We start from the raw sequence: 26,862 nt of genomic DNA, 5'->3' as shown, positions 1-26,862 counted from the left end.
CTAGGGTAAGCCAGACAGGATATGGGGTACAGCTGGGTGAAGGCAGGTGCACACAGACCCGCAGAAGACATAAGCCCCTCCTTGAGGGGGTGAGGGAGGCAGGAACCAGTGTGCTTGTGGCTTGCTGCTTCGTCAGCGGGTCAGGGCTGGACTCTGACCACAGCGGAACTGGGTGCTGATGAATAATGGAGTCACAAGGGACCCGGCTTGGGAATACAGATGAGCCATTCCCTTGGCTACTAAACCCAAGTGTTCCTGGCCTTGTCCCTCCTTGTTCACGAGGAAATACGTAAAAAGAGAAGAGGGAAGCTCTGCTTCTACTTGCCCTGGAACTCTCCTCTCGGGCTGGCTGCTCCCCTGCCTTGCTTTACTATGACAGAACACTGTCATCTCAGAACTGGGCTTCACTGGCATTGGGTTGCTCTGTCCCTAGTCCAGGTTCATTGCTTGGGAGCCATCGTAGGGAGGGAGCAGATGCCTCCAGAACCCTGGCTGAGACACGGGCAAGGGACTCAGGAGTAGTGTGGCAAAGACCGCAGTAAACCAAGAACCCTGGAGTTTCACTCTGCATGTGACCTTGAACGAGTTGTTTGCCTTCCTCAGTCTCAGAGTCCTCAGATGCAAAAGGATAGAAAAGCTAAGATCTCCTCCAGTTCCAAAATGTGAGGAGTCTCTTCTGGCTGGGTGGAGGGTGGCTAAGGCCTGAGCGCTAGGGCTGTCCCAGGGAGGCCCGAGGAGGACTGGAGGGCATACTGAGAGCCTTCGTCTTCAAAACTAGGAACTACCCGTCAGCCCAGAGTCCTACCGTGGTGTGGCAGAGACACCTCTCGGTTTGGCGCAAAACAAGGGAGCCCTGGGAGCCTCTTCCTGACTGGGCTGTCCTTTCCCAGCTACACGGTTCCCTCCTCGGGCAGTTACAAGGGCAAAATGATCTGATGGACAAGACTTTGTAAACCAGAGAACGTGATACAAGCAAACATCTGAAGTAAAGCCTGCTTTTCCTTCTCTCCAATGCTGTCCACCAGTCTGCAAACTCAAATGACTACAGGAGCCCAACGGGTCAGGAAAACAAGGGGAAAATGGCCAGCGGAGAGGGCCTGCTGTACCAGGACAAGGACAAGAGGGGACGAGGGCCAGCTGACGCTGGCTGCAAGCCGGGAAGGCCAAGCAGCTGCCCGGTACCTCCTGCCAACTGTGCTTTTGTGGGAGCTCAGGTCAAGTTGCCAAATCCTTGGCTTTTTCCAAAGAGGCCAGAAACCTGAATTTTTGTGTGAAATATCCTTTTAAGTCTTAACCATGATCTGTAACATTTTTAAATGTTGGTTGGACCGAAAAGAGTTTGTGAAAGGTTGCTACAAGCCAGATTCGTGGCCATCAGTTTTTAACTCCGGCAGTAAGACAATGGATACAGCAAACGTCCCTTCTCCCTCAATCCTCCTAACGTGTCTAAGTGGGAAACCAGCTTTTTCTTCCCCACAGTGGAGGTCTTGTGCACGTGCTTAGCTCAGCCCTCACGGAACAGAGGGGTGTCTAGGGTCTGGGACCACAGGGAGCAAGGTGGCAGCTGATCAAGCTTGTGAAGGCCTAAGAGAAAAGGGTCCTCATTCCCCAGGTCCACCTTTTGCCTGGAATTCTGGGACCTCCTTAGAACTGCCACAGAAGTTCAGGCCCCTGAGCCAAACCTGGGCCTCAGGCAATGTCTAGATCGCCACCCTTTGCCTGGACATCTTTAAGACCATCACCCACACTCCTGGAATATTTCTGGGTAGTGCTGGAAGCTCACAGGTGGGTCCAGGTCCTCTTGGCTGGAGGCCAGAGGCACAGGCAACACACTGGCACCCCGGCCCCTGTGTCCCCCGGCACCGGGCCTGTGGACCCACTGGTGCTTGGCCATGGCTGACTTCTGGCCGAAGCACCTGCCGCACTGGGGACAGGGGTAGGGGCGTTCACCGCTGTGGGTACGCCGATGGGCTGCCATTTCGGAGCTCTGCCGGAAACAGCGCCCACAGTCTGGGCACGGGTAGGGCTTCTCGCCTGTGTGCGTGCGAATGTGGCGCCGAAGGTCTGACGCATGTGCAAAGGCACGGCCACAGTCTGGGCAGGGGAAGGGAGTCTCGCCACTGTGGACCCGCTGGTGCTGGTAGAGGGCAGAGCTCTGGCTAAAGCAGCGGCCGCAGTCGGCACAGCAGTAGGGCTTCTCGCCCGTGTGGACCCGAAGGTGAGTGGTGAGGGCAGAGCGCTGGGTGAAGGCCCGGCCACAGTCCGGGCAGCGGTGGGGCCGCTCCCCGCGGTGGATGGCCCGGTGCTTGCTCAGAGAGGAGGCCTGGCTGAAGCCCTTGCCACAGTCCGGGCAGCGGAAGGGCTTTTCACCCGTGTGCGTATACTGGTGCTCCACCAGCGTAGAGCGCCAGGCAAAACTCTTCCCACACATGGAGCAGCCATGACGCTGGTCGGCTCTTGGGACAGGGGGGTGGGCCCAGAGTCGGGGGCGACCCCGGCGAGGTGCCTTGGACGGCCGCTCCACGCTATAAGGGAGCCCGGCAGAAGAACTGTGCATTAGAGCCTTCAGTCCAGGAGGCCCGGCTTCCACAGAAAGGCTCTTCCCCAGGGCCTCAGTCCCTTCTCCCTGCCTTTTCTCTTCTTTGTTTCTGGAACCTGCTGGGAGGTAAGGGGAGAGCTCAGACCCTGGCTTACCCTGGTCCTTAAGGCCAAACCTCAAATGGTGACAGAAAGGCCTTCTAGACACAGCCACCTTCTGGACCCACTGCAGCCCCTGGGACTCGGCTGGGGACAGGCAGGGAAGCTGGGAGTGGCACCTTCTCCTGGGCTGCAGAGGACAGAAGAGACCTGGAGATGACGGAAGGAAGGCAGAGGCACCTCCTGCCTCTGAGCTGGGGAAATCGGAGCAGAGGGGACATCTCCGCCGGGTCACGGAGGATGCGTGGAGGTCTCAGGACACTGCGGGCAGCGGGAACAGTGGAGGAGAGGCAGGAAGGCGGCCGGCACCGACAAGTTCAAGGGAGGGGCTACAGCGCCAGGACAAACCGGAGGAAGTAAACAGTGGAACCCGGAGAAAGGAGGCGCCCACAAAACGACAACGGGACGAAGGGTCCGGAAACACAAGAGGCGGCAGAGCAGCTGGAGTGCAGGGGAGCTGCCCCGCAGAGCGGCCACAAGAGCAGAGGGGCGCAGACGCGCCGGAGAGGCAGGTGCGCCAGGTCCTGCGCGCGAGCGGAGGCGGGGGCCGCCCTCGCAGCCCCTTTCGGGGCCGAACCCTGCAGGGAGGCAGGGGCCGGCCGGGAAACCTCAGCGGGGAAGGCAACTCAGGGGAGAACAGGAGGCGCAGGGAGGGTGTTGGCCGAGGGCAGCTGGACGGCTCTGGCCCAGAGGCGGTCCCCGGGAACGCAGTCCCCAACACGTCACCTGCGTCCGCGGCGGGCGGACACGCTCCCGCCTCCGGATCCCGGGCCGCCGGGCCCCACAGGTCGGCCTCTTCCTCCACCCAGGAGATGAGAGCTGGCTTGGCGCCCCGGAAGCCTGGAGGAGGAGAACGCAAAGCCCACGCTGCCGGGAGGCCGCCCCCCGCGCCCCCGGATCCCGGGCCCTCGGGCCTCCCCCGGCCCGCGCCGCCCGGGAGGCTGGGCGGGGGCGGGGCCGGGGCCGGGGCGAGGGGGCGGGGCCTCACCGAGCGCGCCCAGGTGGCCGTAGGTCTCCCGCATCACGTCCCGGTACAGGGCCCTCTGCGCGGGCCGCAGGCAGCCCCACTCCTCCGGGGAGAAGTACACGGCCACGTCCGCGAAGCTCACGGCGCCGACCGGTTCCCACGCGGGGAGCGGGGTCCGCAGCGGCGACATGGCCGGGGCCGGGCCGGGGTCCGTGGGGCCGGGCCGGGGCCCGTGGACCCGCCGGGCCGAAGCCGCAGCAGCCGACCCCCCGAGGGCCCCCGGGAAAGACCGAGAGCCGCGGGCGCAGGGGCTCAGAGCGGCGGCCGGGAATGGCGGCCACGCGGCGCGCGAACGTCCTGCGACGCAGCCGAGCCCCGATGGCGCCTCCCCGGGGTCCCCAGGCTTTGTCCTCCGGCCCTCAGCCAAAATGGCCGCGACGGCGACCAGGGCGGGAGCGCGGCCTTGGGCCGCCCTTGGCCCGCGAGGGCCCGCACCGCCCGCCGCGCTGGGAGGTGCGGCCTCAGCCCCGCCGCGGCCCGGAGGCGGGACGCGCCGACCCCGCCCCTCCGCCCTCGGGAATTTCACGCGACTGGTGGTCGCCGGGACCTTCCTAAGCGGGTTTCCGGCTCTGGGCCTGTCCGCGGGCGACAGCGCGCTTCTCCCAGTGCGGAGAGGAGCGGAGCGGGGCGGAGAGAACCGCCTCTGCCGGAAGCTTCTTCGAGCCCGAGGTTCTGGGAGCTTCTGTCTCGGGAGATCGTGGGGGCGGCGGGGGCGGGGGGTGGGGTAAGGTCTGTAAAAGAAAGACCCGCGTTCTGCAGGCTTCCTCCCTCCGCACGGGCCCTGCAGGAGGCCTCGCAAACATCTGTTTGCTTCTGGCTCAGGCCTGGCTCCCCGGCTCTGATCGCGGAGCCACCCCCCACCGCACCCCAGCACCTCGCACTAGGCGGGGCTCCCGCTGAGCTCATCGTCTCCTCCTTCTCCCTGCTCCTCCTGGGGTCCTTACGAGCAAACGCCATCAACGCTCCCTACCCTTCCTACCTCCAAACTCCCTCTCTCACTCCGCATTTATGACGGCGCTCTCTGTGTCCCCACATGCCTTCGTAAATACCTTTTTTCTTAAAATTTTTTTTTCTTTATTTGACAGAGATCACAAGTAGGCAGAGAAGTAGGCAGACTCCCTGCTAAGCAGGGAACCCACTGGGCTCCATCCCAGGACCCTGAGATCATGACCCGAGTGGAAGGCAGAGGCTGAACCCACGGAGCCATCCAGGTGCCCCATAAATACTCTACCTTAAGAAGACTTGATAATTTTCCTTTGGCTGCCTAAATCACTGCATTTCACATACCTCTTGGAAATGCACCTCCCCTCACCAGGTCTGGGGTCTAGGTCTGGAGCTTCTCTCTGCTTGCCGCCTTCCAGAGGTCTTCCTGAGGCTTCTGCCTAACGCACTGTATCTGGTGGATGCTTCTCCCCCCACTACAGGAGCTGGGCAAGTAGAAGTGATCAAAGCAGAAAGGGGAAAAAGAAAAGACAAAAAGCCTGGGAAAAGGTAAGGATGCAGATTTGCCCAGGGACTTGACTGAGCCCTAGTTACCCCTAGCCTCAGGTCCCTGAAGGACACAAGGAGAAAAACAAAACCACAAAACTTCAGTAAGAGTAATGGCATTTTATCATGTCAGTGCCCACCCTTCACGGCGATGCCTCTCACACACAGGCCCGGAAGAGGTCTGGTTGGTGCTGGAAACTCACAGGTGGGTCCGGACGCTCCTGAGAAAGAGCCCAGGGCAGAGTTCACACCTGTGTGTCAGCCCTTAAGGTCCACGGCACCAGGCTGGCACTGGGGTCTACTGGTGGTCCTCTGCCTGAGGCACCTTCCACACTGTGGACAGGAATAAGACAGCTCACCTGTGTGAGTCAGCAGGTAGCATGAGAGGTACTAGCTGTGGCAGAAACAGGTGCCACACTAGGCACGGACAAAGGCTTGTCTCCAGAATGCACTGAGTCAGGTGAAAGGTCATGGCAGAGTGTGCCTGCTCTCGGGCAGGTGCTGTGTGAGTACAAGTCACTGAGGCTGGGTCTACAGTTGGGGCTTGGGAAAGGCCTGTCCACCTGGATGCTTTGACCCCAGGCTCAGACACTAAGCTAGTGTCCCTGGAGGCTCACGACAACTCCCCAATAGACTCCTTCTGCTGGTTTCTTCCAAATACATCACTTTTTCTGAGTGGCCCTTTGAAACACAGGAGATTCAAAATTTAATTTTGGTCCAGTTCAGTCAAATTCAACTAAATGTTCAGGTGACAGAATCAACTTTCACAAGTGCAGATGGGTGCTTAGCCCCTGGAAGCACCCACCTAGATTATGTTGACCAATTGAGGGGGTCACAGGAAGTCAAGGACATTCCCACTTCAGGACCAACCCAAAGAGATACCCTCAACCAGAGGAACAGCTGTTACAAGGCACAGCCACTTAGAGACAGAAAGGTGAACTGCTTCCAAAGTAAACTTTAATTCATACACTGCCACTGACCTAGAGATTGGATAATCTGTGTAGTGTGACCTGACCTTGGGAATCCTGGATGCCTCAGTCAATTAGTGAAAAGGAGAAGGCCAAGATTCTAGTCTCCAGTGGGTATCATAAATTCAAGGCAGCAGAACACAGTAAGGGACATACAGATGGTCTTTCTTTTTCTTTTGTTCTTTTCTCTCTCTTTTTTAAAGATTTTACTTATTTATTTGACAGACAGAGATCACAAGTAGGCAGAGATGCAGGCAGAGAGAGGAAGGGAAGCAGGCTTCCTGCTGAGCAGAGAGATGTGGGGCTTGATCCCAGGACCCTGAGATCATGAATGAGCCGAAGGCAGAGGTTTTAGCCCACTGAACCACCCAGGTGCCTCTCTCTTTCTTTCTTAAGATTTTATTTGTTTATGTGAGAGAGAGAGAGAGAGAGAGAGAGAGCGCATGAGCGGAGGGTGAGGGGAGAAGCAGATGGAGAGAGAGAACCAGACTCTCCCCCACTCTAAGCAGGGAGCCCAATGCGGGGCTCAATCCCAGGACCTGGAGATCATGACCGAAACCAAAGGGAGACGCTTAAGTAGCTGAGCCACCCCAGCACCCCTACATGGTATTTCTTGTTCAATAAAACATCTTCTCTTCCAGCTGGACCTGGAGCATAACCCCCAGTTCTCATCTTTCTTACTCTCAGACATCCACCTAGGGATCCTGAGCATCTACACTCCACAGCTGGGCCATCTGCTCTGCCAGGAGATGAGGGCTGGCTTGGGGTCTGGGAATCCTGGAGAAGAACCCTCATCACTCCAGAAACAATTCATTCATCTAATGACAACATATTGGGCATCGTTTGTGTGGCAGGCTTTGTTCCAGGCGTTCTCCGTGCTGGGAGGCATTGGTGAACCAAGATAATGTCCCTGCTCTAAGTTTACACTAACGGAGAGAGATGCCGCCTAAGAGCTGTGGGGACAAAGGTAAGAGAGCTTCGGGCAGTTAGAGAGCTAGACAAGGAGCTGCAGTTGAGACCTCGCGCTTCGGGCAGAAGGGCTCCAAGAGGAATTTCTTCGAGACCACATTTGAAAGGGTACTGAAAGATGTTAGCTTATGCTCCTTAAGCCAGGCTGTGTCCAAAGCCCCCAAAGGTTCCTTGCAGCCAGAGCCAACGGAATCATTAGGCTGTAGGGAGAGGCTGGGCTTGGACTGGAGGTCAGCAAGCCACGCACGGGCCTTCACACTGCGGTCCCGGGGAACCACCAAGAGCCAGAGCCGCTCACTCGTGGATTTCGGTTGGGCCGATGTGGCGGGGGTCACGGGAAACGAAGCCCTCCGAGAGGCGGAGTGGGGCCCGGCCCGGCACTCAGGCCTCCGCATCCCGTCCGACCCTCTCGGTTTTCAGCGACCCGCACGGCCGGACCTCAGCGAGCGCCCCCGGGGGGCTCCGGTCGGCCGCAGCACGTCTAGGCAGGCCGGCCTCCGCGCGCGCCGGAGACACCCGTTCCTCGGGAAGGGAATCCGCGGCCGCCTCCGCGGCGCCTCGGCACGAAGCCGGGAGCGAGGCCAGGGACCCCCAGGCCGCTCCCCAGCAGCCGCCCCGCGCGGGGCGGGGGACCCAGGATCCGGCCTCCGGCGAGCCGGGCGACCGGAAGTGACCGCGGCTGCGGCCGCTCTAGGACAGCTAGAAGCGGTCGGTTCCGCGAGCTCGGTGGCCCCGCGACGGACAAAACGAAGGCGCCCTCAGCAAAGAAGGCGGCATTCCAGGGCTTCTTCAGTGTTAGAGAAGCATTTAGCCGAGTCCCTGGGGGCCTGGCACCGATGACCTGGTTAGTGACGCTCTCGGGCGGTCTTCCGCTCCGCAAGCCCCTCGGGGGCGCCACTTGCCCACAGTAAAGATGGCCGCGGCCGCTTCGGCGTCTCGGCCCCGGCGCTCCGGGGAGACGGGAGGCGGCTCCGGAGTGTGACGGCCGCCGGCGGCTGGAGGTCCGAAAGGGGGCACAAGGGGCCAGGATTCAGGGGCCTCGACCTGGCGACTCTCTCCCAGTCCCCTTCAGAAAGGCCATTCAGTGACCTGGTCTCTTTGGCAAGCTCGTTCGTGTCTCCACTCCTCCGTCGCGATATTCTGGGGCGCCCCCACGCCCTCCGTCCACACACGGCCTATTTCCACACGTTTGCTCCCTCGCCCAGGACACTGGGCCGCAGGCCTCGGAAGGCCTCGGACTTGGGCTGTGACCGAAGAGGAAACGGCCGTCGGGCGGCTGCCCAGGCCGGGCGGCGCGTCCGTTCCGGAGCGGCTGGACGCCCCGTGGGAGCCTTTCCGCCGCCGCGCACCGCCTGCCCCAGGCCTGTTCCAGGAGAGCAACCGCCGGCTTCGCGCTGAGCCGCGTCCCCCGCGGAAGGGACGGTGGTGGGGACGTAGAGGCGTGACCCGGCCCATTCGCTGCCACACCCGACGGTGCCCCGCGAGCTCTCTCCCCGGGCCGGCGGCGCAGGGCGGCGGTGGGCTCGGTGCTCGGGCGCAGACGTCGGGCGGGGGCGTTCCGCGCACTCGATCGCTGCGTGGAGCCGTCGGAAGCGCTCGCGCCCGTGCCCTCCCCGAGCCGCCCGTCCCTCGGCCAGAAACCGGAGCTCGGAGGGGTGACCTTGCCCAGGCCCCCCAGCTCGCAAGCCAGGACTCAGACCCAGACGGGCTGACTCCAGAACCCCGCGCTGTCGTGCCTCGAACAACTCAAGGCACAGGCTCCGCAGCCACAGAGCGAGGCCCCCAGGACGCAGTCGAAATGCGGAGTGGCCTGCGGGCAGCGGCCTGGGGGGTCAGGAGCGCGGCTCGGCCGCCTCCGCAACTCCATGCCGTTATGTACATGCACAGAGGGAAAGCCTGAAATGATGGGCTGTGCTGAGTATTGACAGTAAGTAAAGGGGTTGTATGTAAGGGTCGTGTCAGGGCAAAAAAAAAAAAAAAAAAAAAGTCATTCGGGTGTTGAGGCGGTTTGTGAAATTGCCCCGGGGCGGGTGGCGACCGGCTTCACTGAAGGTGCCCGGCTGCGGCTCTCACCCGCGGCTCCTCTGGCTCCGACCCTTGCTGTGACCCCAGGGTCGCCCGGCTGGTCTCGGGCCTCCTGCTCTTGGCCTTCCCATCCCGCAGCGCCGCAGCCTGGCTCAGTGAAGAGAGCAAGAATCCGGGGACTTGCACTGTGCGATCTTGGGTAAGGTCCCCCCGTCTGGGGCCGCAGCCCTTCGCAGAGCGGGCTCTGTGCGGCAGCACTTCCCTGAAAGTCCGTGGAAAGGACCGAGCCTTCTTCCCCATGGCCCCCGACGCTCTCCTCAGCCAAGAAACCTGCTCCACCCCCAGCTTCCTAAACCTGCTTCAGCCTTTGGACCCCGCAGCCCCCGGAGCCCCCTTCCGGTTCCGCAGAGCCGCGGCCCTCCCTGTCCTCGCCTCGCCACCCCGGTCACCCCAGGAACGGGCCCTCCCTCCGCCTCCTCACTCAGCCAACACTCTTAGCACCATTCCTGGCTTACGTGATGCTCTTCGCCCCCACGTCCTGTCCTGTCCCCTGCGCTCCCGGTGTCCCCCTCCGACCTGCTGCGACTCCCCATCTCCGTTCTGCTTGCCCCACTGCAGTCCATTCCCAGAGTGGCCAGAGTGGGTTTGCAAGCCACGTTACCCGTGAGGTCCCTAGAAGAGTCGGACTCGGAGGGAGAGAAAATGGAATGGTGGTGGTGGGGGGGGGGGGCATAGTGTTTACCGGGTACAGGTTTCAGCTGGGGAGGATGGAAACGGCCTAGAGGGGCTGCTGGTGATGGGTGCGCACACGCATTGTACTTAATGCCACTAAACTCTATACTTAATACTTGAGGGGCGCCTGGGTGGCTAAGTCATTGAGCATCTGCCTTCGGCTCGGGTCATGATCCCAGGGTCCTGGGACCGAGCCCCACATCAGGCTCCCTCCTTGGTGAGAAGGCTGCTTCTCTCTCTGCTTGTATTTCCTCTCTCACTGTCTGTCTGTCAAATAAAGAAAATCTTAAAAAAAATAAAATATTGGGGGGCACCTGGGTGGCTCAGTGGGTTAAAGCCTCCACCTTCGGCTCAGGTCATGATCCCGGGGTCCTGGGATCAAGCCCTGCATTGGGCTCTGCTCAGCGGGGAGCCTGCTTCCCCCTCTCTCTCTCTGCCTGCCTCTCTGCCTACCTGTGATCTCTGTCAGATAAATAAATAAAATCTTTTAAATATATATATATATATATATATATATATATATATATATATGGGTGGCTCGGTGGGTTAAAACCTCTGCTTTCGGCTCAGTTCATGGTCTCAGGGTCCTGGAATGGAGCCCTGCATCAGGCTCTCTGCTCGGCAGTGAGCCTGCTTCCCCCCTTCTCTCTCTGCCTGCTTGTGATCTCTGCCTGTCAAATAAATACAATCTTTTTTTTAAAAAAACATATATATATATATAATGGCAAATTTTGCTGTATTTTACCACAAGGCAAAAACAAACACAATCCAGTGGTTTTCCAATATGTTTAGAATCAAATCTAGATTTGGCACCATGGCAAGCCAGAGTTCTATAACCCGCTGCCTTTCCCCTCCGAGGTCATCTGTGATTCTTCTCCACTCAGTTCCTCAATGCAGCCACCAGGGTCCTTTCTGCACCTCACGCAAACTCATCCCTACCTCAGAGCAGGGCACCTGCTACTTCCTCTGTTTGGGAACATCCCCCAGCCCCCCTACCCTAACTCCCAGCCTCTGAAACCCTGCACTGCCCCACTCCCACAACCCGCCACCTGACCTGTTTCCCCTTGGGTCCTTCTTCTCATCGGGGTCTCAGTTCAGTTGCACACCAAGACCAGCCTAAGTACCCGTCTGCAACAGATGCTTGAGGACATCCTCTGTACCTTTGTAGTACTCATTATTTACAGTTATAATAACTTGTCTCCTGTACTGGCTTATCACTTTTATGTCTTACATTTTTTGTATTTTATTTATGTATTTGAGCAAGAGAGAGCGGGAGCAGCAGGCAGAGGGAGAAGCAGGCTCCCCACTGGGCAGGGAGCCCCACAGGGGGCTCGATTCCAGGAGCCTGGGATCGTGACCCGAACCAAAGGCAGACGTTTAGCGGACTGACCCAGCCAGGCGCCCCACTTGCCTGTCTTACTCACATGCTGGCTTATCACTAGTCTTACCCCACCCTTCTCGAACGTAAGCTCCACAACAGTTCATTTTGTTCTCCACGCTGTATCTCGGCACACAGAATAGTGCCTGGTACACAGCAGATGCTTAGAATGTATTTGTTAAATGGATAAACAAAAGAAAAGAAAAGAAAGCCCTCACTGGGCCGAGTGCCGACCTGGCTGCTCCGGGCCCCACACACGGTGCCAGGTTCCGCTCCCCTCTCCCCGGGCTGCCTCTCCGCTGCAGCCCCACCTTCTCTTCGCCTCAGCCCTCTCCAGTACTGGTCATCCCTTGTCCTCCACACTGTCCCACTCCTGACTGACGGCCCCTCGCCAGGCCCTCAGGATCCCTTGCTCCAGCTCTTCATACTCGACCCCCCTGGAATGTACTTGTTCACAGCTCCGACCGCCAGTCACTAAGTCATGCCGATTCTCTGGCAGAAGCCTCTCCTGAGTATCTTTCTCCCCAGCCCCCAGGTCAGCAAACAAAGGCAACTGCAAGAAAAATCTTGCTTTTTAGCCTGGTCCCAGCTCCTGCTCACCTCTAGCTGGTAGCAGATGCCCAACAGATCTCAAGTCTAGTCTCCTGCGTGGGTCACATCTTCCGACAGAGCTGGTCAAATACCCCTGCTCCTGTTAGAGACCTGTCTATGGCTCCTCAGTGCCTACCCGGCAAACCTCAAGCCCTCCTGCAGGGATCTGTGGCCTTCCCAGATTGCTGTGTGTGTCTTCTAGGACCCTTTACCTAGTTGTCACTCAGGTGGAACTGCTGACCATTCCCTAGACAGGGTTGAAATCTTCCCCATCCTTCAAGGCCAGTTTGAACCTCCTCCTCCAGGGAACCTCCCGGGTCTCCTCTTTGCCTTCCTCCCATACTGTTTTGGAGTAACAGTAACCAGTGTTTACGGAACACTAACATGCGAGGCCTTCTTCTGTATTATCTCATTTAATCCGTACATCACTCCTAGGAGGTAGGTGCTGTTATTATGCAGGTTTCACAGATGAAGAAACTAAGGCACAGAGAGGTGGGCAAGCACCGACTCCACACTGTGCCCATCTTCATCCTTTCTATGAAGCAAGGCTCCCTGTGCCCGAAAATCTACCCCCACAACAATTCCTACTCTGCTATTCCCTCTGTTTCTACTAGACTTCCTAGTCATGATATGGGAAGCACAACCATCTCCTCTCCAAGCCACATTTCCTGGTGGATCAGCAGCCAGGATGGGTTAGGTGGTCCCTCTGGACCTCTTCCAACCTAGTCTCGATCACCATGGAACAGGGGACCCAAGTCCCAAGGTCACTGGAGCCCAGCACAAAACCCACAGGAGCGTCACATTGTGTTTGCTGAGTGAATGAGTGGATGGGACCTGCCTGCCCCAGCCTGGATCTCCCGTACCACCGGGCCATCTCCTCCACAGCAGCCACACGGTCTGCGGCCCCTAAATGTTGACAGCACTTTCTAAGTGCAAGGTCACTGGCCTTGCTGGGACTCTCCATCTCCTGCTAAGACTCCCCCGGGAAGGCAGGGCTAGGCCCCTGCCCAGACCCCAGTTTCCACCTCACCCTCACCGGAGCCCCGGCTCTGTTTCCTGCCGAGATGTAACTGCCGTAGAAAGTGGTAGATAACTAGGCACCGTGTCAGCTTTGTCCAGCTTTGCTGCATTATAGTCATGATGCTTTGAGAAAATCGCTTTGTCCCTCAGAGCCTCAGTTTACTCATCTGCAAAATATGGCTTTGATGTCCACGCCCTGTCTCCTTAGCAGGCTTCTTTCCATTTTCTGAAGCATAAAATGTCAACGACAGTTCACTCTTTCAACAAATGTTTATTGCACATTTACTGTGTCCTACATATTATCTTGTTAAAGTTTCAGCCTTCACAGTAACCCGTTGAGGTAGCTATTTTTAATCTTTATTTTACAGATGAGGGAGCGGAGGCTCAGGGACAGCATGTGACTTGCCAGCTGTGCCTGGGGACAAGCTGCGGAGACTAGATCTGGGCATCGGTGCTCTTTTCCACCCACGTCACTTCCCAGGCTCAGTGCTGTGGGGCTGGACCACCCCTGGGTCCTGGGGCCCCTCCCCAGGCCTTAGTCCCCTCAGCCTTTGCCTCTGATGTAGAGCAGCAGCAAGGGGTGAGTTTCTGAGACAACGGTAAAGCCTCAGTGAGATTAACACTTTGAGAAAGGTCCAGCATCTCACTCTACTCTTTGTTTTTGTTTGTTTGTTTGTTTGTTTGTTTGTTTTTAGAAATACTGGGGCAAGTAGGGTCAAGTTTAATCTATTTGTATCTTTACAGGCACTTTTCTTTTTACAAGTTTTGAAACTTGAGGGATCCTTGAGGGAAGCCCAAGGGATGAATTTCGGTTCCCAAACCCCTGCCACGGGAGCCCCCCTCAGGGCTCAGGCAGTCCAGTTGGTTCAGGCTCAACTCCAGCCTGCGCGCGGGGCTCACCCGCACTCCTCAAAGATGTCTGGGTAGTGTCGGAACAGCACAGGTGGGTCCCGGTCACCCCTCACCGGGGCCCGAGGCACAGCGCGGATGCCAGGCCTCCGGCCCCGCCGCCCCCCAGAGCAGGAGCGGTGGATCCACTGGTGCGCCTCCACCGCGAACTTCCTCTTGAAGCGCATGCCGCACTCGGGGCAGGGGAAGGGCCGCTCGCCGGAGTGCATCCGCCGGTGGCTGACCAGCAGGGACGGGTAGGTGAAGCGGCGGCCGCAGTCCGCACACACGTGCCGCCGCTGGCTGTCCTGAGTGTCCACGCTGGCCGCCGGGGCTGAGGACTGCACGCCTGTGCTCTGGTTCCAGGCGGCACTGGTGGCCGGCTGTGCTCTGCCCCGAGCTTTTCTGACGGTCCAGTCGGGGTTGTGCTTAACCAGCTCTTCCGAAGGCTCCTTGCCGGGAGGCTTTCTGGGTCCCTTGGCTCCCGGCCCTTCTTCCCGTGCGGCTTTCTTCTTGTTTGGGGTGTCTCCTGGAAAATGGAAAGTAAGAGACATTTTATCTTCTTTTTTAAAGATTTTACTTATTTATTTGACAGAGAGAGAGCACAAGTGAGGGGAGCAGCAGGCTCCCTGCCGAGCAGAGAGACTGATGTGGGACTGGATCCCAGGACCCTGGGATCATGACCTGAGCCAAGGGCAGCTCAGCTGACTGAGGCACCCAGGCGCCCCAAGATACATTTCATTCATTTCTTTTTAAAGATTTTATTTATTTATGACAGAGAGAGCGAGAGAGGGAACACAAGCATGGGGGAGCTGGAGAGGGAGGAGGCTCCCTGTGAGCCTGATACAGGGTGGATCCCGGGGGACTAGGGGGGACTGGGATCATGACTTGAGCCGAAGGCAGATGCTTCAGGACTGAGCCACGCAGGTGCCCCCCACCCCCAAGATGCATTTTCAAACACATTTGCTTACATCCTCTCAGGTTATAGGGTTCTTATAGTTAGGGAAGCAGCAGCAAAGTCCTCCCCAGCGACTGACACACAGCCTTTGAAGGATGATCAACAAATTTCCCATCTCCTAAGAGTGACTTATCCGGGTCTTGCCTCTCATGTTTCAAATGGGAATCAATGGTTTCTTTACTTCACAGGGTTGTTGGGAGGATTAAATCAGAAGCATGTTAGGCATTTAGTAAATGCTCAATAAAACAATAGCTATTACTACTGTGTTTGCTCAATTTTTTATAGGATAAAACTTGTACAGATGAGGAAGCATCTTGGCTCAAGGTCACTCTGCTAAGGGGTGGGGAGGGGAGATGGTGAGGTTGTTGCCGTTGTTGGGCATTTTCCCTTGTCCCCCCTCTTGTCCCACTTTGCCTTGCTTGAGGAATGTGAAAGGCAGACCTGAAGCCCCGTGCATTCCTAGGTTTTCATTGTGCCCGAAAGGGGAGAATGAGCGGTGTTTTCTCCAAGAGGGCCCTAGAACCGGAGTCTGGGACTTGGGGTCCTGACTCGCCCACTCTGGTCCTAAAATGAGGACCCTCCCGAGTTCTGAAACCTGGCACCAGGTCTGCCTTCTCTCTCCTTTAGTATCCAGCATGGGCCGGGGGCAGAGGGTCTTGAATTCCTTCAGGGCTGCTGGAAGTGGGCATCTAAGGGAAAACTTCGTGGGGCAGGAAGCCCTGGAGCGCCAAGTGGGGGAGACTTGGGACAATCCCTCACCTCTCCGAGCTCCTCCCAGGCTCTCCCCCTCCTCAGGATCCTGGGCGGCGGGGCTCCAAGCCTCACTCTCCTGTTCCATCCAAGAGATGAGGGCTGGTTTGGGGCCTGGGAATCCTGGGAGAGAACAGGGATCACAGTGGGGCTTGAGAGGCTGTCCTGGGCCGATGGCATCCCCCTGCCAGGGTAAGGACACCTCCTCAGAACTTGGGCTCAGCGCGGCCAGGGTCCGCAGTGCTCCTGCCTGAAGGAAGCGGCTGCTGGGTGGAAGCGCTCCCTAACCTGAAGCCCTGGGAGCGGAGGCGGCTGCTGCTGTTGGCGGGACGGTGTGGGATGAGGGCGCACAGTCCTCTCGGTCCTCGTGTCATCTCCCCTGTGAGCCCCAGTGAAGGAGGAGGGGGGCTCTGACCCGGGGCCTCACCGAGCGCGCCCAGGTGGCCGTAGGTCTCCCGCATCACGTCCCGGTACAGGGCCCTCTGCGCGGGCCGCAGGCAGCCCCACTCCTCCGGGGAGAAGTACACGGCCACGTCCGCGAAGCTCACGGCCCCGGGCTCCTTGTACCCAGGCCCGGTCTCCCCCGGTCTCAGCGCCAGAAGCGGGGCTGGGGGCGGCGCCATGGGGCCTCCCGGCCCCGCGCCGTGGCCGTCCCGTCCCCGAGGCCACCGCCTCCCCGCGCGCGGCCTCCGCTCCCGTCGTCCGCAGGAAGGTTCTCCGGAGGTCGGGCCCCGCCCAGCCTCGGCGTCCGATCGCAGTCGAGGGCCCCGAGGTAGCTGGTCGCTAGGGGTTCGGGGGTTGGGAAGGGGACAAACAAAATCCCTCGGTGTTTATTCACTGCGTGGCCCCCTGGACTTAGCCGGGTTTGGGGACCCGGAAGGTGTCTTCCGAGAATATGGCGACATCCTGGCTTCAGCTGTCAGTGGATGCTCTTACGGGCGCCATTCCGGGATCGCACCAAACATGGCGCCTGCCCGGCTTCTCGAGCCTCCGCGGCCGCTTGCCCTCAACTGCAATGGCCGCTGCAGGTGGGGGTTTCGGGGAGGCGGAGACGGGACGCAGAGGCGTGGCCTGGGGGGCGGGACGTTCCTGCCTTCAAGAAAGATGGACGAGTCGCGGCTTCCAGTACCGCTCTTCGCGGGCGCGGCCCGGCGGCCGGTGATTGGTCCGCAGAGCAGGAAGAGGCGGGCCCGCCCCGCCCCCGGGATTTTGACTGTGGAAGGCGCACCTTGGTCCCCTGGATCCGCGGAGACCCTCGTGGCCTGTGGAGCTCAGCGCCGTGCGGTCGACGGTCTCCGTCTCTGCCTCCCGACGGCGGGGTCTGGACTCGGGCCCCTCCCGCTGCGGGAGCCGCGCAGACCCTCTCCGGACCCTGGGGACGGCCGAGGTGGAGACCAGGTACACGTTTACGGTCGGGACCACGGCTGCGGGGCGCGCCCGACTCTGCACCCGCGGGTGGGCTCTCGGTCTCTGGGCTGGAGCTGATGGGGGGCTTCGGTTTATGCGGTTCGAATCGGAGTGGGGAAGTTATCCAGGTTATCAATTAATTAAATTATGTATTTTATTAATTAACACATTCTATTTATTAATATAAATTAATTACTAATTAATTAAAATTATCCATATTTTAATTTTCTGCAAGTTAATATGCGTGGTTTTTAAAAAGGAGCACAAAGGTTTTGTTGGGCTGGCAGGAAGGGCCACACCACCTGAGCTCGGACCGGAGAACAAAGGCCCAAGCAGGACCCTGAGACCCCCGCCCCGGGCTCCTGTGGACCAATGGGATCCCGATGAGCGGCGGGATATCCGAATAAGGGAAACTTGCCAAAAGACCCCTGAGCTTTCCCCGAGACCCCCTAAAAGCCCCCTCCTCCCTGCCTTGGGCGCGACTTCCCCCACTCTGCTTTCCAGAGTCGCGGGACCTCGCCCGAGGGTGCCCACCTCCTCCCGGCGCAGCTTTCCCGGCTCCCCTTCACCTGGGCCCTGAAACCTCACCGGAGAGAACCTTTAATAAACCTTGCCTTACACGCACTTTGCCTGGTGTGGTGTTTATCTCGCCGGAAAAACCTTACAGGTTTCTGATGAAAAAGGCGGTGCCCTGCTCTCCCAAAGTGGAACATTTCTAGGAAACCTTTCTAAGCTGGAATGATGTAAAGCAAGGAAGCAGTTACCACTAATTTACAGGGAGCTTGTTCTCAGCATCCCCAGACCCTATAACTAACCTGTCTTAGGCTCTCCTGATGCCTTAGGACACATCTTGCTTAAAGATGCACAAAATAAATGTCGAATAAGCACAGATGCTCACAAAGTTCAAAGGTATAGTAGCTTGGTGCTGAAAGGCTGAGTAGGTCCCTCGGAAGAGCCTTGATGGGGCCAATCCTGCTGCTCGGCCTCGGGAGCTGCAAAAATCCTCTTTAGATTTATTGTGGTCAGTGAAACCGGTACTAATGTAGGTTTTCCTTAAAGCAAAGTAGCCTAATGGGAACTTTCGAAAAACGAGGGGACACCGGGGTGACGCCGTCGGTTGAGGGCATCTGGATCTTGGTTTGGCTCAGGTCTGATCTCGGGGTGGTGGGATCGAGCCCTGCGTCATCCAGCCCCGTGCTCAGTCTGCCTGTGTTTCTCTCTCTCTGCCTCTGTCCCTCCCCGCCCCGTGCTCTTTCCCTCTCTCTCTAAAATAAATAAAATAAATCTTAAAAAAGAAAAGTGAGGGGACACCTGCATGCCGTATTTTACTTATCCATTCGTCAGTTGATGGAAATTGGAGTCGTTTTTACCTTTCATTTTGCTGTGAACATTTGTGCAAGACATTTTGTTTAACCACTTTGAGATAAAATTCACTCATTAGATAACTCACATATTTAAATTGTACAGTTCAGTGGGTTTGGATATATTATGTTATTTTTTTTAATTGCGGTAAAATGACACAAGACTTAAAATTTGCTATTTTAATCACTTTTAAGTTTACAGTTTAGTGGCATTAATTATATTCACGATGCCATGCATCTGTCACCACTATTTCCAAAACATTTTCACCACTGCAGAAGAAAACTGAGAATCCACAAAGGTGGTCACTGCTCATACTTTTCTGCAGCTCCTGGTAATTTCCAACCTGCTTTTTGTGCCTGTGAATTCCCTATTGTAGGTATTATAGGTACCTCATGTAAGTGGAACTGTGTAACACCTGTCGTTGGTGTCTGACTTATTTCACTGCCATCTTAACCATTTTTAAGTGTACTGCTCAGTGGTATTAAGGACATTCACATTGTTGTGTAAACATCACCACCACCCTCTCTAGAACTTTTTCATTGGGGCGCCTGGGTGGCTCAGTGGTTAAGCCGCTGCCTTCGGCTCAGGTCATGATCTCAGGGTCCTGGGATCGAGTCCCGCATCGGGCTCTCTGCTCAGCAGGGAGCCTGCTTCCTCCTCTCTCTCTCTCTGCCTGCCTCTCTGCCTACTTGTGATTTCTCTCTGTCAAATAAATAAATAAATAAATCTTAAAAAAAAAAAAAAAAAAAAAAAAAATAATAAAAAAAAAATCTTTAAAAAAAAAAGAAAAGAAAAATTGATCTTCAGGTAGGAGTCTCTTTCTATTTTTTTTTAAAGATTTTATTTATTTATTTGACAGACAGAGATCACAAGTAGGCAGAGAGGCAGGCAGAGAGAGAGGAGGAAGCAGGCTCCCTGCTGAGCAGAGAGCCTGATGCGGGACTCGATTCCAGGACCCTGAGATCATGACCTGAGCTGAAGGCAGAGGCTCAACCCACTGAGCCACCCAGGCACCCCAGGAGTCTCTTTCTAAACAGAGAATCAACTTTACCTACAAAGAAACCACAAAGGATTTCACCTAGACCCAAAATTCCTTTGTTTACTCAGGTACTATGTTATGAGTCACTTCTTTTTTGTACCAGGGATGGAGAAAAATGAAGGAGATGGAGCCAAACAATTAACCTGGGGTTTAACTAAAGAGACTGAAACAAACTTTTAGGACTAAAACTGCCCCATCCTAAGTGGCTGATGTCATGTTGTTTTTCCTGCCAAACCTAAAAATACAAAGACGCTCTTGCTTTCAAATCGTTTTATTGCCCACCAAATTGTATATGTTTGTTCCAGAATCTTAATCTAACTTAGTAAGTTACAAAACAAAGATAATTACAGTTCATTAATTTTACTAGTCTATAACAAGCTGCATTTGAATTTTTTTTTTTTAATTTTTTTTATTCGAGAGAGAGAGTACGAGCAGAGGAAGGGGCACAGGGAGGAAGAGAATCTCCAGCCGCCTCCACACTGAGCGCAGAGTCTCACATGGGGCTCAGTCTCACAACGCTGAGATTGTAACCCAAGCTGAAACCAAGGGTTCAAGGCTCAACCAACTGAGCCACCCAGGTGCCCCAGTGCATTTGAATTTTTTTTTAAGATTTTATTCATTTATTTGACAGAGATCACAGGTAGGGAGAGAGGAAGGGAAGCAGGCTCCCTGCTGAGCAGAGAGCCCGATGCGGGGCTCAATCCCAGGACCCCAGGATCATGACCTGAGCTGAAGGCAGAGGCTTTAACCCACTGAGCCACCCAGGCACCCAGTACATTTGAATTTTAAGGGAGAGCTGCTGTTTCTTGCATAAATCTCAGCCTGCTGTTGAAGTGTTTAGGAGTGAAGAATAATGATGCCTGCAACTTACTGTGAAATAAAAATAAGATGTATAAATGAGCAGACGGGATGGACTGAGCGATTGGCATGTGATAAAGCAAATGTAGCATAATTAGAGAATCTAGATTAAGTAGAGACGTCATGGGGGGCACTCAGCCACTTGTTCTTCAGACCACGATGATGTCTGAGGTGCTTTCAGGTTTTTTCTCAGACAACCCTGTGGAGTAGCCAAGCGAGACAGTGAAGGCGTAGAAAGGCTGAATGACAGGTTTACGGTCCCACAGCGAGTGGGAACTGAGCCAAACCCGGAATCCAGATCTACTAGTTCAGGAGAGGCTATGTGGTTCAGTAAAATAACACCCAGTTCCCATTCCTAATCATCTTTGGAACCCAGAGGTTCCAAGAGCAGTCCTTTGTTCACAGAGATACTCGTGTCCCCCAGGACTGCTCCTGGCTCACGGCTCTGCTTAGTCCCACCGAAGTCCTTATTCCTTCGATAGTCGGATCCAAAGTGCGGCTAGCAGGTCAGAGTGGGAGAGAAAGACCCTCTTCACTACTGACACATACAAGTGTACGCTACAAACTAGACTGGAGATACTTGGCCTTGATTTCAAGCCTAATGGCAGGTAATTTACTCTCTTAAACCAAATTCCAGCATTATGTTTCCAGCTGCTGTGGCCCAAGAACACTTCTTCCTTCAGAAGGTGTAAAATCCCGACAACAGGCAAGTATCTGAAGAGAAAAACACTGCAGTCCCTGATTCATAGAAGTTGGAGGGGAAAAAACCCTTTAAGCTAAGCTTGACACTTGCGTGCACCCTGTGCGATGTGCGCGTGGGGCGGGACGGCCCCGCCGGAAGCCACTGTTCTCCTCCCTGGGGTCACCTTCAGGACTTAAGACCAAGAGTGCCAACAGCAGCTCGACACTGTGTTTCCTCGCCAGGTGTCTCATCGACCCTGGCTAGAAGAATCCTTGGGTGAGCTTCCCGTACTGAGGATAGGCCCAAGGTGTCCCTTCTGTTCCAGGGGATACTCAGATGTACATGGGCTCCTTTAATGGGTTCTTGCACTGAGGGGCCCCATCTCTGAGGAACAGGAGAGACAGACCAGAAAGCAGAATCCTCTGAGGGAGAGAACAGTCCAGGGAGAAAAGCCAGGTAGGTGAACGATTTCCTGCGAAGAAACGCCAAGTGGGACTTGGATTGGGAGCGAGAGCCTCAGAAGATGGGTTCAGCCTTCAGGTGACCTTTCAGATTCCCTCCTCCTCCCGAAGGACCAGCTCTGTGCTCCCTTAACTCAGAGCTTTGTCTTCCTTAAATGCTTACTTCCTTTCCATCCATTCCTTATCCCCCCAAATATATCAACTTTGCCTTTTCCCTTCCAAAGAAAACAGGTCATCTCTTGCGAGCTCCATCACCCACATTCTTGAAATATATCTGGAAAGCACCGGAAGTGAACTGGGGGATCCTGGCCTCCCAAAACAAGGACTGGCTCCGAGAGCCCTACCGCAGGCCGCTGCCACCTCGGCCTCTTGCCAGAGCGATGGATCTGCTGGTGGGCTTCCAAGGCATACTTGCGCTTAAAGGCCTTTCCACACTGTGGGCAGGGGAAGGGCCGGTTGTCGGAGTGAATGTGCTGGTGACTGAGGAGGAGAGAGGAGTAGGTGAACCGGCGGCCACAGTCTGGACAGGGGTAGGGCTTCTCGCCTGTATGCGTGCGCCGGTGGATGGCCAGCAGGTAGGGGTAAGTGAAGCGACTTTTGCAGTTTGGGCATGGGTAGGGCTTCTCCCCGGTGTGAGCCCGTCTGTGGATGGCCAGGGAGCCCCTCTGGCAGAAACGTCGCCCACAATCAGGGCAGGAGTAAGGCTTTTCCCCAGTGTGGATGAGCTGATGCTGGAGCAGGTACTTGCGCTGGGAGAAACAGGCCTGGCACTGGTCACAGGGGAAGGGCCGCTCCCCGGAGTGGACCCACCTGTGGGTGGCCAGGTGGGAGGGGTAGCTGAAGCTGCGGCCACAGTCTGAGCAGGAGAAGGGTGATCTGCGGGTTGTAGTGTCCTTGAACCAAGGCTTGACTGGGCTCTGCCCAGAGTTCCAGCAGAGCTCTGAGCAGGTGGTTCTGTGACCGGCACCCGGTGGCCAGCTGGATGGTGACCACCCCTCGAGAGACACTTCCTCACGCGCCATCTCTTTTTGCTTTGGACTCTTCAACAGTTCTTTCTCTTCACGCTCATCCCTGGATCCTGAGACGGGGAAAGATAGAAGTCGAAACTCAGTAGCACCTTCCATCCAGTGGCCTGCCTGGGAGGCAGCATGAAAGTCTGAGCATATGGCAGTGTTCGAGCCTGGGGCCTCATCGGGCCGGAGTAAGTGCCAAATTCATCCTGACTGGTGTTAACCCGGAAGCTTTGAAAACGGGAGATCACTGGAGGCGTCAACAATACTGACCCCCGTGTCCGGCAGCGAGGGAGGTGATGGACCAGCCTTCATAGAGCTCACTGGCCGCAACCCGTTCATGATCCCTTCCCAAAATAGCCATTAAGTGATCTTCCTCGGGGCCTTCAGGGCCGTCGCCAAAATGTCTACACGTGCGCTATCCCCCAGGTTCCACGGGAAGACCTGGGAACAAGCCTTTGTTATGACACAGCTGCGGAGGAAGCAGCTTTCTTGGTGTTAACATCTCCGACGAGCGGCCGCATCATGGCGGGGTGCCCGCGTCCTGCCCGACAGGAACGTCTGTCTTCGTTTCACTCCACGACCAACAAATCACAGTCTCCCTCCCCGCTTGGCTGCCCTGGCGCCTCGGGCGCGATTTTGCACGAACGGGTTTCCCTGTAGAAGGAAGCGGTGCGGTAGCCGCGGTCCGCCGTGCTCCGAGCCCGTCTGCGGCCGGACCGGGACTTCTGGGGAAGGAGGGCCTCGGAGGCGGTGTGGGCCGCGGCCGCGTCCGGGCAGGGGCTGCTCCCGGGTCCCGCGCTGGGTTCGAAGGGAAGCGCCTGTGTCTTCGCCCCGCCTCGGGAGACCCTGCGGGCGCTCGCGCTGCGGGCCCGGGGCCTCGGGCTCCGCGCCTCCTTCCACCGCGCGGGTCTGGGGCCTGGAAGTCCTGCGGGAACGCCGGGTTCGGCGAGGGCGCGCCGTCCACACTGCAGCCCGCCTGTCTCGGGACCTCAGTCCCCCTTCCCGTGGCGACGCGGTCCGGGCTGGACGCGGGGCCTCGCCGAGCGCGCCCCGGTGGCCGCGGGCCTCCCGCATCACGGCCCGGCGCAGGGCCCTCTGCGCGGGCCGCAGGCAGCCCCGCTCCTCCGGGGAGAAGTACACGGCCACGTCCGCGAAGCTCGCGGCCCCAGGGCGGCTTTGCCCCGTCAGCCCGTCCCGGCCTCCCCGGTACCGCCGCCAGGAGCGGGGTCAGGGCCGGCGCCATAGGAAAGCCCTTTGCTTTGACGCCAGGAGACGCTTCCTAGCTCCTTCAGCGCCACAGCACTGCCCTTGACCAACATGGCGTCTCTGGCCTCAACCTCCCTTTCCTTCCCGGTCGCCTCCTACGTACCGAGGGGCAACCGAGAAAGGAGATTGGCTCCGCGGCGCCGCGAATCATAGATGGCGTGCGTTGATTGGATGGTGCGTAGCGGGCCGGTGAAGAAGGAAGACTGTGATTGGGTAGGCCGGAGCGGCCTATTTGAAAGGCTGAAGGGCAGGGAGCGGCTGGTCCGGAGGTGGAGGGCGCTGAGAGCTTAGGCGGCTGTTTGACCGGCGCCACCTGAGCGGGACCGAGAAAAGGTTTTGACGGGCTGGAGCCCCGCGGGCCGAGGCAGACGTCCCGGCGTGGAGCGGAGTCAAACCCGGGCAAACGGCTCCGGAGACGCCGGGCGCGGCTGGGCCGGAAACGGTGTCTGAACCGGAGCTCGCACCGGCGGGTAACGCGGGGCGGGCGGCTCCTCGCTGCGGTTCCCGCCGTGCCGTCCGTGCGGCCGCGAAGGAAGCCGCCGTGAGGGCGTCGTAGGGCTCGTCGGCTCGTGCGGCTCCGCGCTCGGTTTCCTGCTACCGCTGCGTCGGCGGCACGCGAGGGTCCGGACGCGAGGGTCCGCGCGCCGCGGCCGGGGTGTGCGTCGGGCCGCGTCCACCGAAGCCGGACACGCGCGCGCCCGCGACCTCCGGCCGCCCGGCACAAGCTGTACTTCCTGAGACGCGAGCCGCAACGGCCACCATCCGGCAGCTGCCCACAGCCGTGGGGAAAGGACTAGAAACACCGTGGGGTACTCGTGGAGCGCTAGTCTCAGACCACTGCCCCGCAAGGAGACCGCGGACGGCGCCTGCGCACACGCCGCGGACGGCGCCTGCGCACACGCCGCGGCGCGGAAGACGCGAAGTAACCTGTGCGGTGAGATCCCGCTTACAGAGTGTGACATCCGGCAGAACGGTGCAAGGTATTGCCGATCTGAGGTTTTGTTTGTGAAGTACTGATAATAGTCGTCGTCGTCGTCTTCTTTTTTAAGATTTGATTTATTTATTTGACAGAGAACAAAAGTAGAGGGAACAGCCGGCAGAGGGAGAGGGGGAAGCAGGCTCCCCGCTGAGCAGGGAGCCCGATGCGGGTCGATCCCAGGACCCTGAGATCATGACCTGAGCCGAAGGCAGACGCTTAACCCACTGAGCCGCCCAGGCGCCCCAATATTCTGTTTCTTGATCTAGGTGCTGGTTACACAGATGTGTTCTATGTGTGAGAATTGACCTGCACACTTAGGTATGTGTAATTCAAAAAAAATTAAAAAACCAAAAAGTTGGGGCACCTGGGTGGCTCAGTGGGTTAAGCCGCTGCCTTCAGTTCAGGTCATGATCCCAGGGTCCTGGGATCGAGCCCCAAGTCAGGCTCTCTGCTCAGCAGGGAGCCTGCTTCCCCCTCTCTCTCTGCCGGCCTCTCTGCCTCCTTGTGATCTCTCTCTCCCTCTCTGTCAAATAAATAAATAAAATCTTAAAAAAAAAAAGTCTCCTCCCTCTAGTCTTCCTTTCCCTTCCTAGAGGCAACCCCTGTTACCAGCTTCTTGTGTCCTTCTGGAGATAATTTAGGTACGTAAAAGCATACACGTTTTAAAAACACACTTTTTTTCTTTTTGTAAGTAGCATAATAAACACACTTCACTTCGCTTTCTTTTCTCACTTGATACATCTTGTAGATTGTTTAATTTCAGCACATATAGATCGCTTTTTTTAATGGCTGCATACCTAGTGTTCATTTTCCATTGATGAGCTATTAGTTGGTTTCCTGTCTCACTACCATAAAATACATAAGTCACATCCTTAGATATATTTCTTTAGGCACATATATGAGCATGTCTGTACAATAAAATTCTAGAAGCAGAACCGCTGATTCAAAGGGAAGGCTAGTGTTTTAAGCCATTTATTTATTTATTTATTTTTTAAAAAAAGATTTTATTTATTTATTTGACAGACAGAGATCATAAGGAGGCAGAGAGGCAGGCAGAGAGAGAAAGTGGGAAGCAGGCTCCCTGCTGAGCAGAGAGCCCAATGTGGGGCTCGATCCCAGGACCCTGAGATCATGACCTGGGCCGAAGGCAGAGTAAGCCATTTATTAATTAAGATTTTCTCCCAGGGCTCCTGGGTGGCTCAGTGGGTTAAAGCCTCTGTCTTCAGCTCGGGTCATGATCCCAGGGTCCTGGGATCCAGCCCCGCATCGGGCTTTCTGCTCAGCAGGGAGCCTGCTTCCCCCTCTCTCTCTCTGCCTGCCTCTCTGCCTACTTGTGATCTCTGTCAAATAAATAAATAAAATCTTAAAAAAAAAAAAAGATTTTCTCCCAGATCCATGAGAAGCATTGAAATATCCAGAAGATATATAATATTTATTTTGTATCTTCAAGCTGCTCCATTTTGAGAAGCATGGCTTAAGGTCTTTTATTTATTCAGGTGGCCTGGCAAACCGAGTAATGGACACCAAAGATGTTAATGTTCTGATACCTGAAACCTGTGAATATGTTATATTGGAAACAGGATATATGCAGATATATATGCAGATATACAGAATATATGCAGATATGATCAAGCTAAAGGTTTTCAGATCAGAAGACTATCTTGAATTACCCCAGTGGATCTAATGTAATCACAATGATCCTTATAAAAGGGAGACAGGAGGCTCTTCTGGGATTGGAGCTGGTTTGCAGCAACATGGCTAAAATGTACCAAGAGAACTGTCATTAAATACAGGACCCATTATGATGCCTCCCTCAGGAAAATGATGAAGAAAATAGAAATAAAGGGCTCTTGGGTGACTCAGTCGGTTAAGCATCTGCCTTCAATCAGGTCATGGTCCCAGAGTGCCGGGATGGAGCCCCACGTCAGGCTCCCTGCTCCGTAGGAAGTCTGCTTCTCCCGCTCCCTCTGCTCCTCCCCCACTCGAGCTCTCTCTCTGTTCTCTCTCTCATTTACTCTCTCAAATAAATAAAATCTTTTTTAAAAAATCGAAAGAAGCCAGCACTCCAAGTACACTTTTGCTCCTTCCGTGGCAGACCAAAGATGAAAACATGAGCCATGATCATCTGGCGTTGTGGTTCCAGCATGAAAATGGTAGTTTCTGGACATAAAAGCCCACTTCTGTTGTGACAGTGAAGTCTGCCATCAGATGACTGAAGGAACTTTTCTCATTGAGTTAATTTATATAAACAAAAGAAGAGCGGGAGGAGGCAGGAAGATCAAAGCCGAAGAAGATGTGACAACA

At 56.3% G+C, this 26,862-nt stretch overlaps 3 protein-coding genes and 1 long non-coding RNA gene across 8 annotated transcripts; 2 read left to right on the top strand and 2 right to left on the bottom strand.

Annotated features, from left to right (window-relative positions):
• Positions 1–1,263: 1,263 nt before the first annotated feature.
• Positions 1,264–16,119, bottom strand: LOC101688065 (zinc finger protein 688). Of its 5 annotated transcripts, none has more exons than XM_045072592.1 (4): positions 16,001–16,119; positions 3,686–3,767; positions 3,424–3,537; positions 1,264–2,658 (listed from the first exon to the last, which is right to left on the bottom strand). In XM_045072592.1, the coding sequence occupies exons 1-4, from the start codon at positions 16,112–16,114 to the stop codon at positions 1,739–1,741; spliced, it is 1,230 nt and encodes a 409-aa protein (XP_044928527.1). In that variant the 5' UTR covers positions 16,115–16,119; the 3' UTR covers positions 1,264–1,738. The 5 variants fall into 5 exon arrangements, with proteins under 5 accessions (XP_044928527.1, XP_044928528.1, XP_044928529.1 ...); XM_045072593.1 differs by having other exon boundaries at positions 1,264–2,655; XM_045072594.1 differs by lacking the exon at positions 16,001–16,119 and having other exon boundaries at positions 3,686–4,265.
• On the top strand, positions 4,890–7,565 carry LOC106003856. Its single transcript, XR_006604486.1, has 3 exons — positions 4,890–4,935; positions 5,040–5,215; positions 6,868–7,565. It is a non-coding gene; the product is annotated as an uncharacterized LOC106003856 (long non-coding RNA).
• On the top strand, positions 16,113–17,640 carry LOC123389844. Its single transcript, XM_045072579.1, has 4 exons — positions 16,113–16,263; positions 16,351–16,889; positions 17,403–17,471; positions 17,566–17,640. Exons 1-4 carry the CDS (start codon positions 16,113–16,115, stop codon positions 17,638–17,640), a joined length of 834 nt encoding a protein of 277 aa, XP_044928514.1.
• Positions 17,641–19,975: 2,335 nt separating this feature from the next.
• Positions 19,976–22,676, bottom strand: ZNF785 (zinc finger protein 785). Its single transcript, XM_013046501.2, has one exon. The coding sequence runs from the start codon at positions 22,422–22,424 to the stop codon at positions 21,552–21,554; it is 873 nt and encodes a 290-aa protein (XP_012901955.2). The 5' UTR covers positions 22,425–22,676; the 3' UTR covers positions 19,976–21,551.
• Positions 22,677–26,862: the final 4,186 nt, after the last annotated feature.

The sequence above is a fragment of the Mustela putorius genome, unplaced genomic scaffold (assembly GCF_011764305.1).
Source record: "Mustela putorius furo isolate JIRA1106 unplaced genomic scaffold, ASM1176430v1.1 tig00004039_pilon_pilon_pilon, whole genome shotgun sequence".
Classification (NCBI taxonomy): domain Eukaryota; kingdom Metazoa; phylum Chordata; class Mammalia; order Carnivora; family Mustelidae; genus Mustela; species Mustela putorius.
This window is presented reverse-complemented; position numbering and strand designations above follow the sequence as displayed.

Bases quoted from the DNA above. Each gene is read 5' to 3' on its own strand.
- LOC123389844 (XM_045072579.1), top strand. From the start codon at position 16,113: ATGGGGCCTCCCGGCCCCGCGCCGTGGCCGTCCCGTCCCCGAGGCCAC. The intron at 16,264-16,350 runs GTAGCTGGTCGC...CCCTGGACTTAG, and splicing joins TCGCAGTCGAGGGCCCCGAG to CCGGGTTTGGGGACCCGGAA. The intron at 16,890-17,402 runs GTACACGTTTAC...TCTGCTTTCCAG, and splicing joins ACGGCCGAGGTGGAGACCAG to AGTCGCGGGACCTCGCCCGA.
- LOC101688065 (XM_045072592.1), bottom strand. From the start codon at position 16,114: ATGGCGCCGCCCCCAGCCCCGCTTCTGGCGCTGAGACCGGGGGAGACC. The intron at 3,768-16,000 runs GAGTGGGGCTGC...TTCTCCCCGGAG, and splicing joins CCGTGTACTTCTCCCCGGAG to GAGTGGGGCTGCCTGCGGCC. The intron at 2,659-3,423 runs GTGACGTGTTGG...CTTACCTCCCAG, and splicing joins TCCGCCCGCCGCGGACGCAG to CAGGTTCCAGAAACAAAGAA.
- ZNF785 (XM_013046501.2), bottom strand. From the start codon at position 22,424: ATGGAAGGTGCTACTGAGTTTCGACTTCTATCTTTCCCCGTCTCAGGA.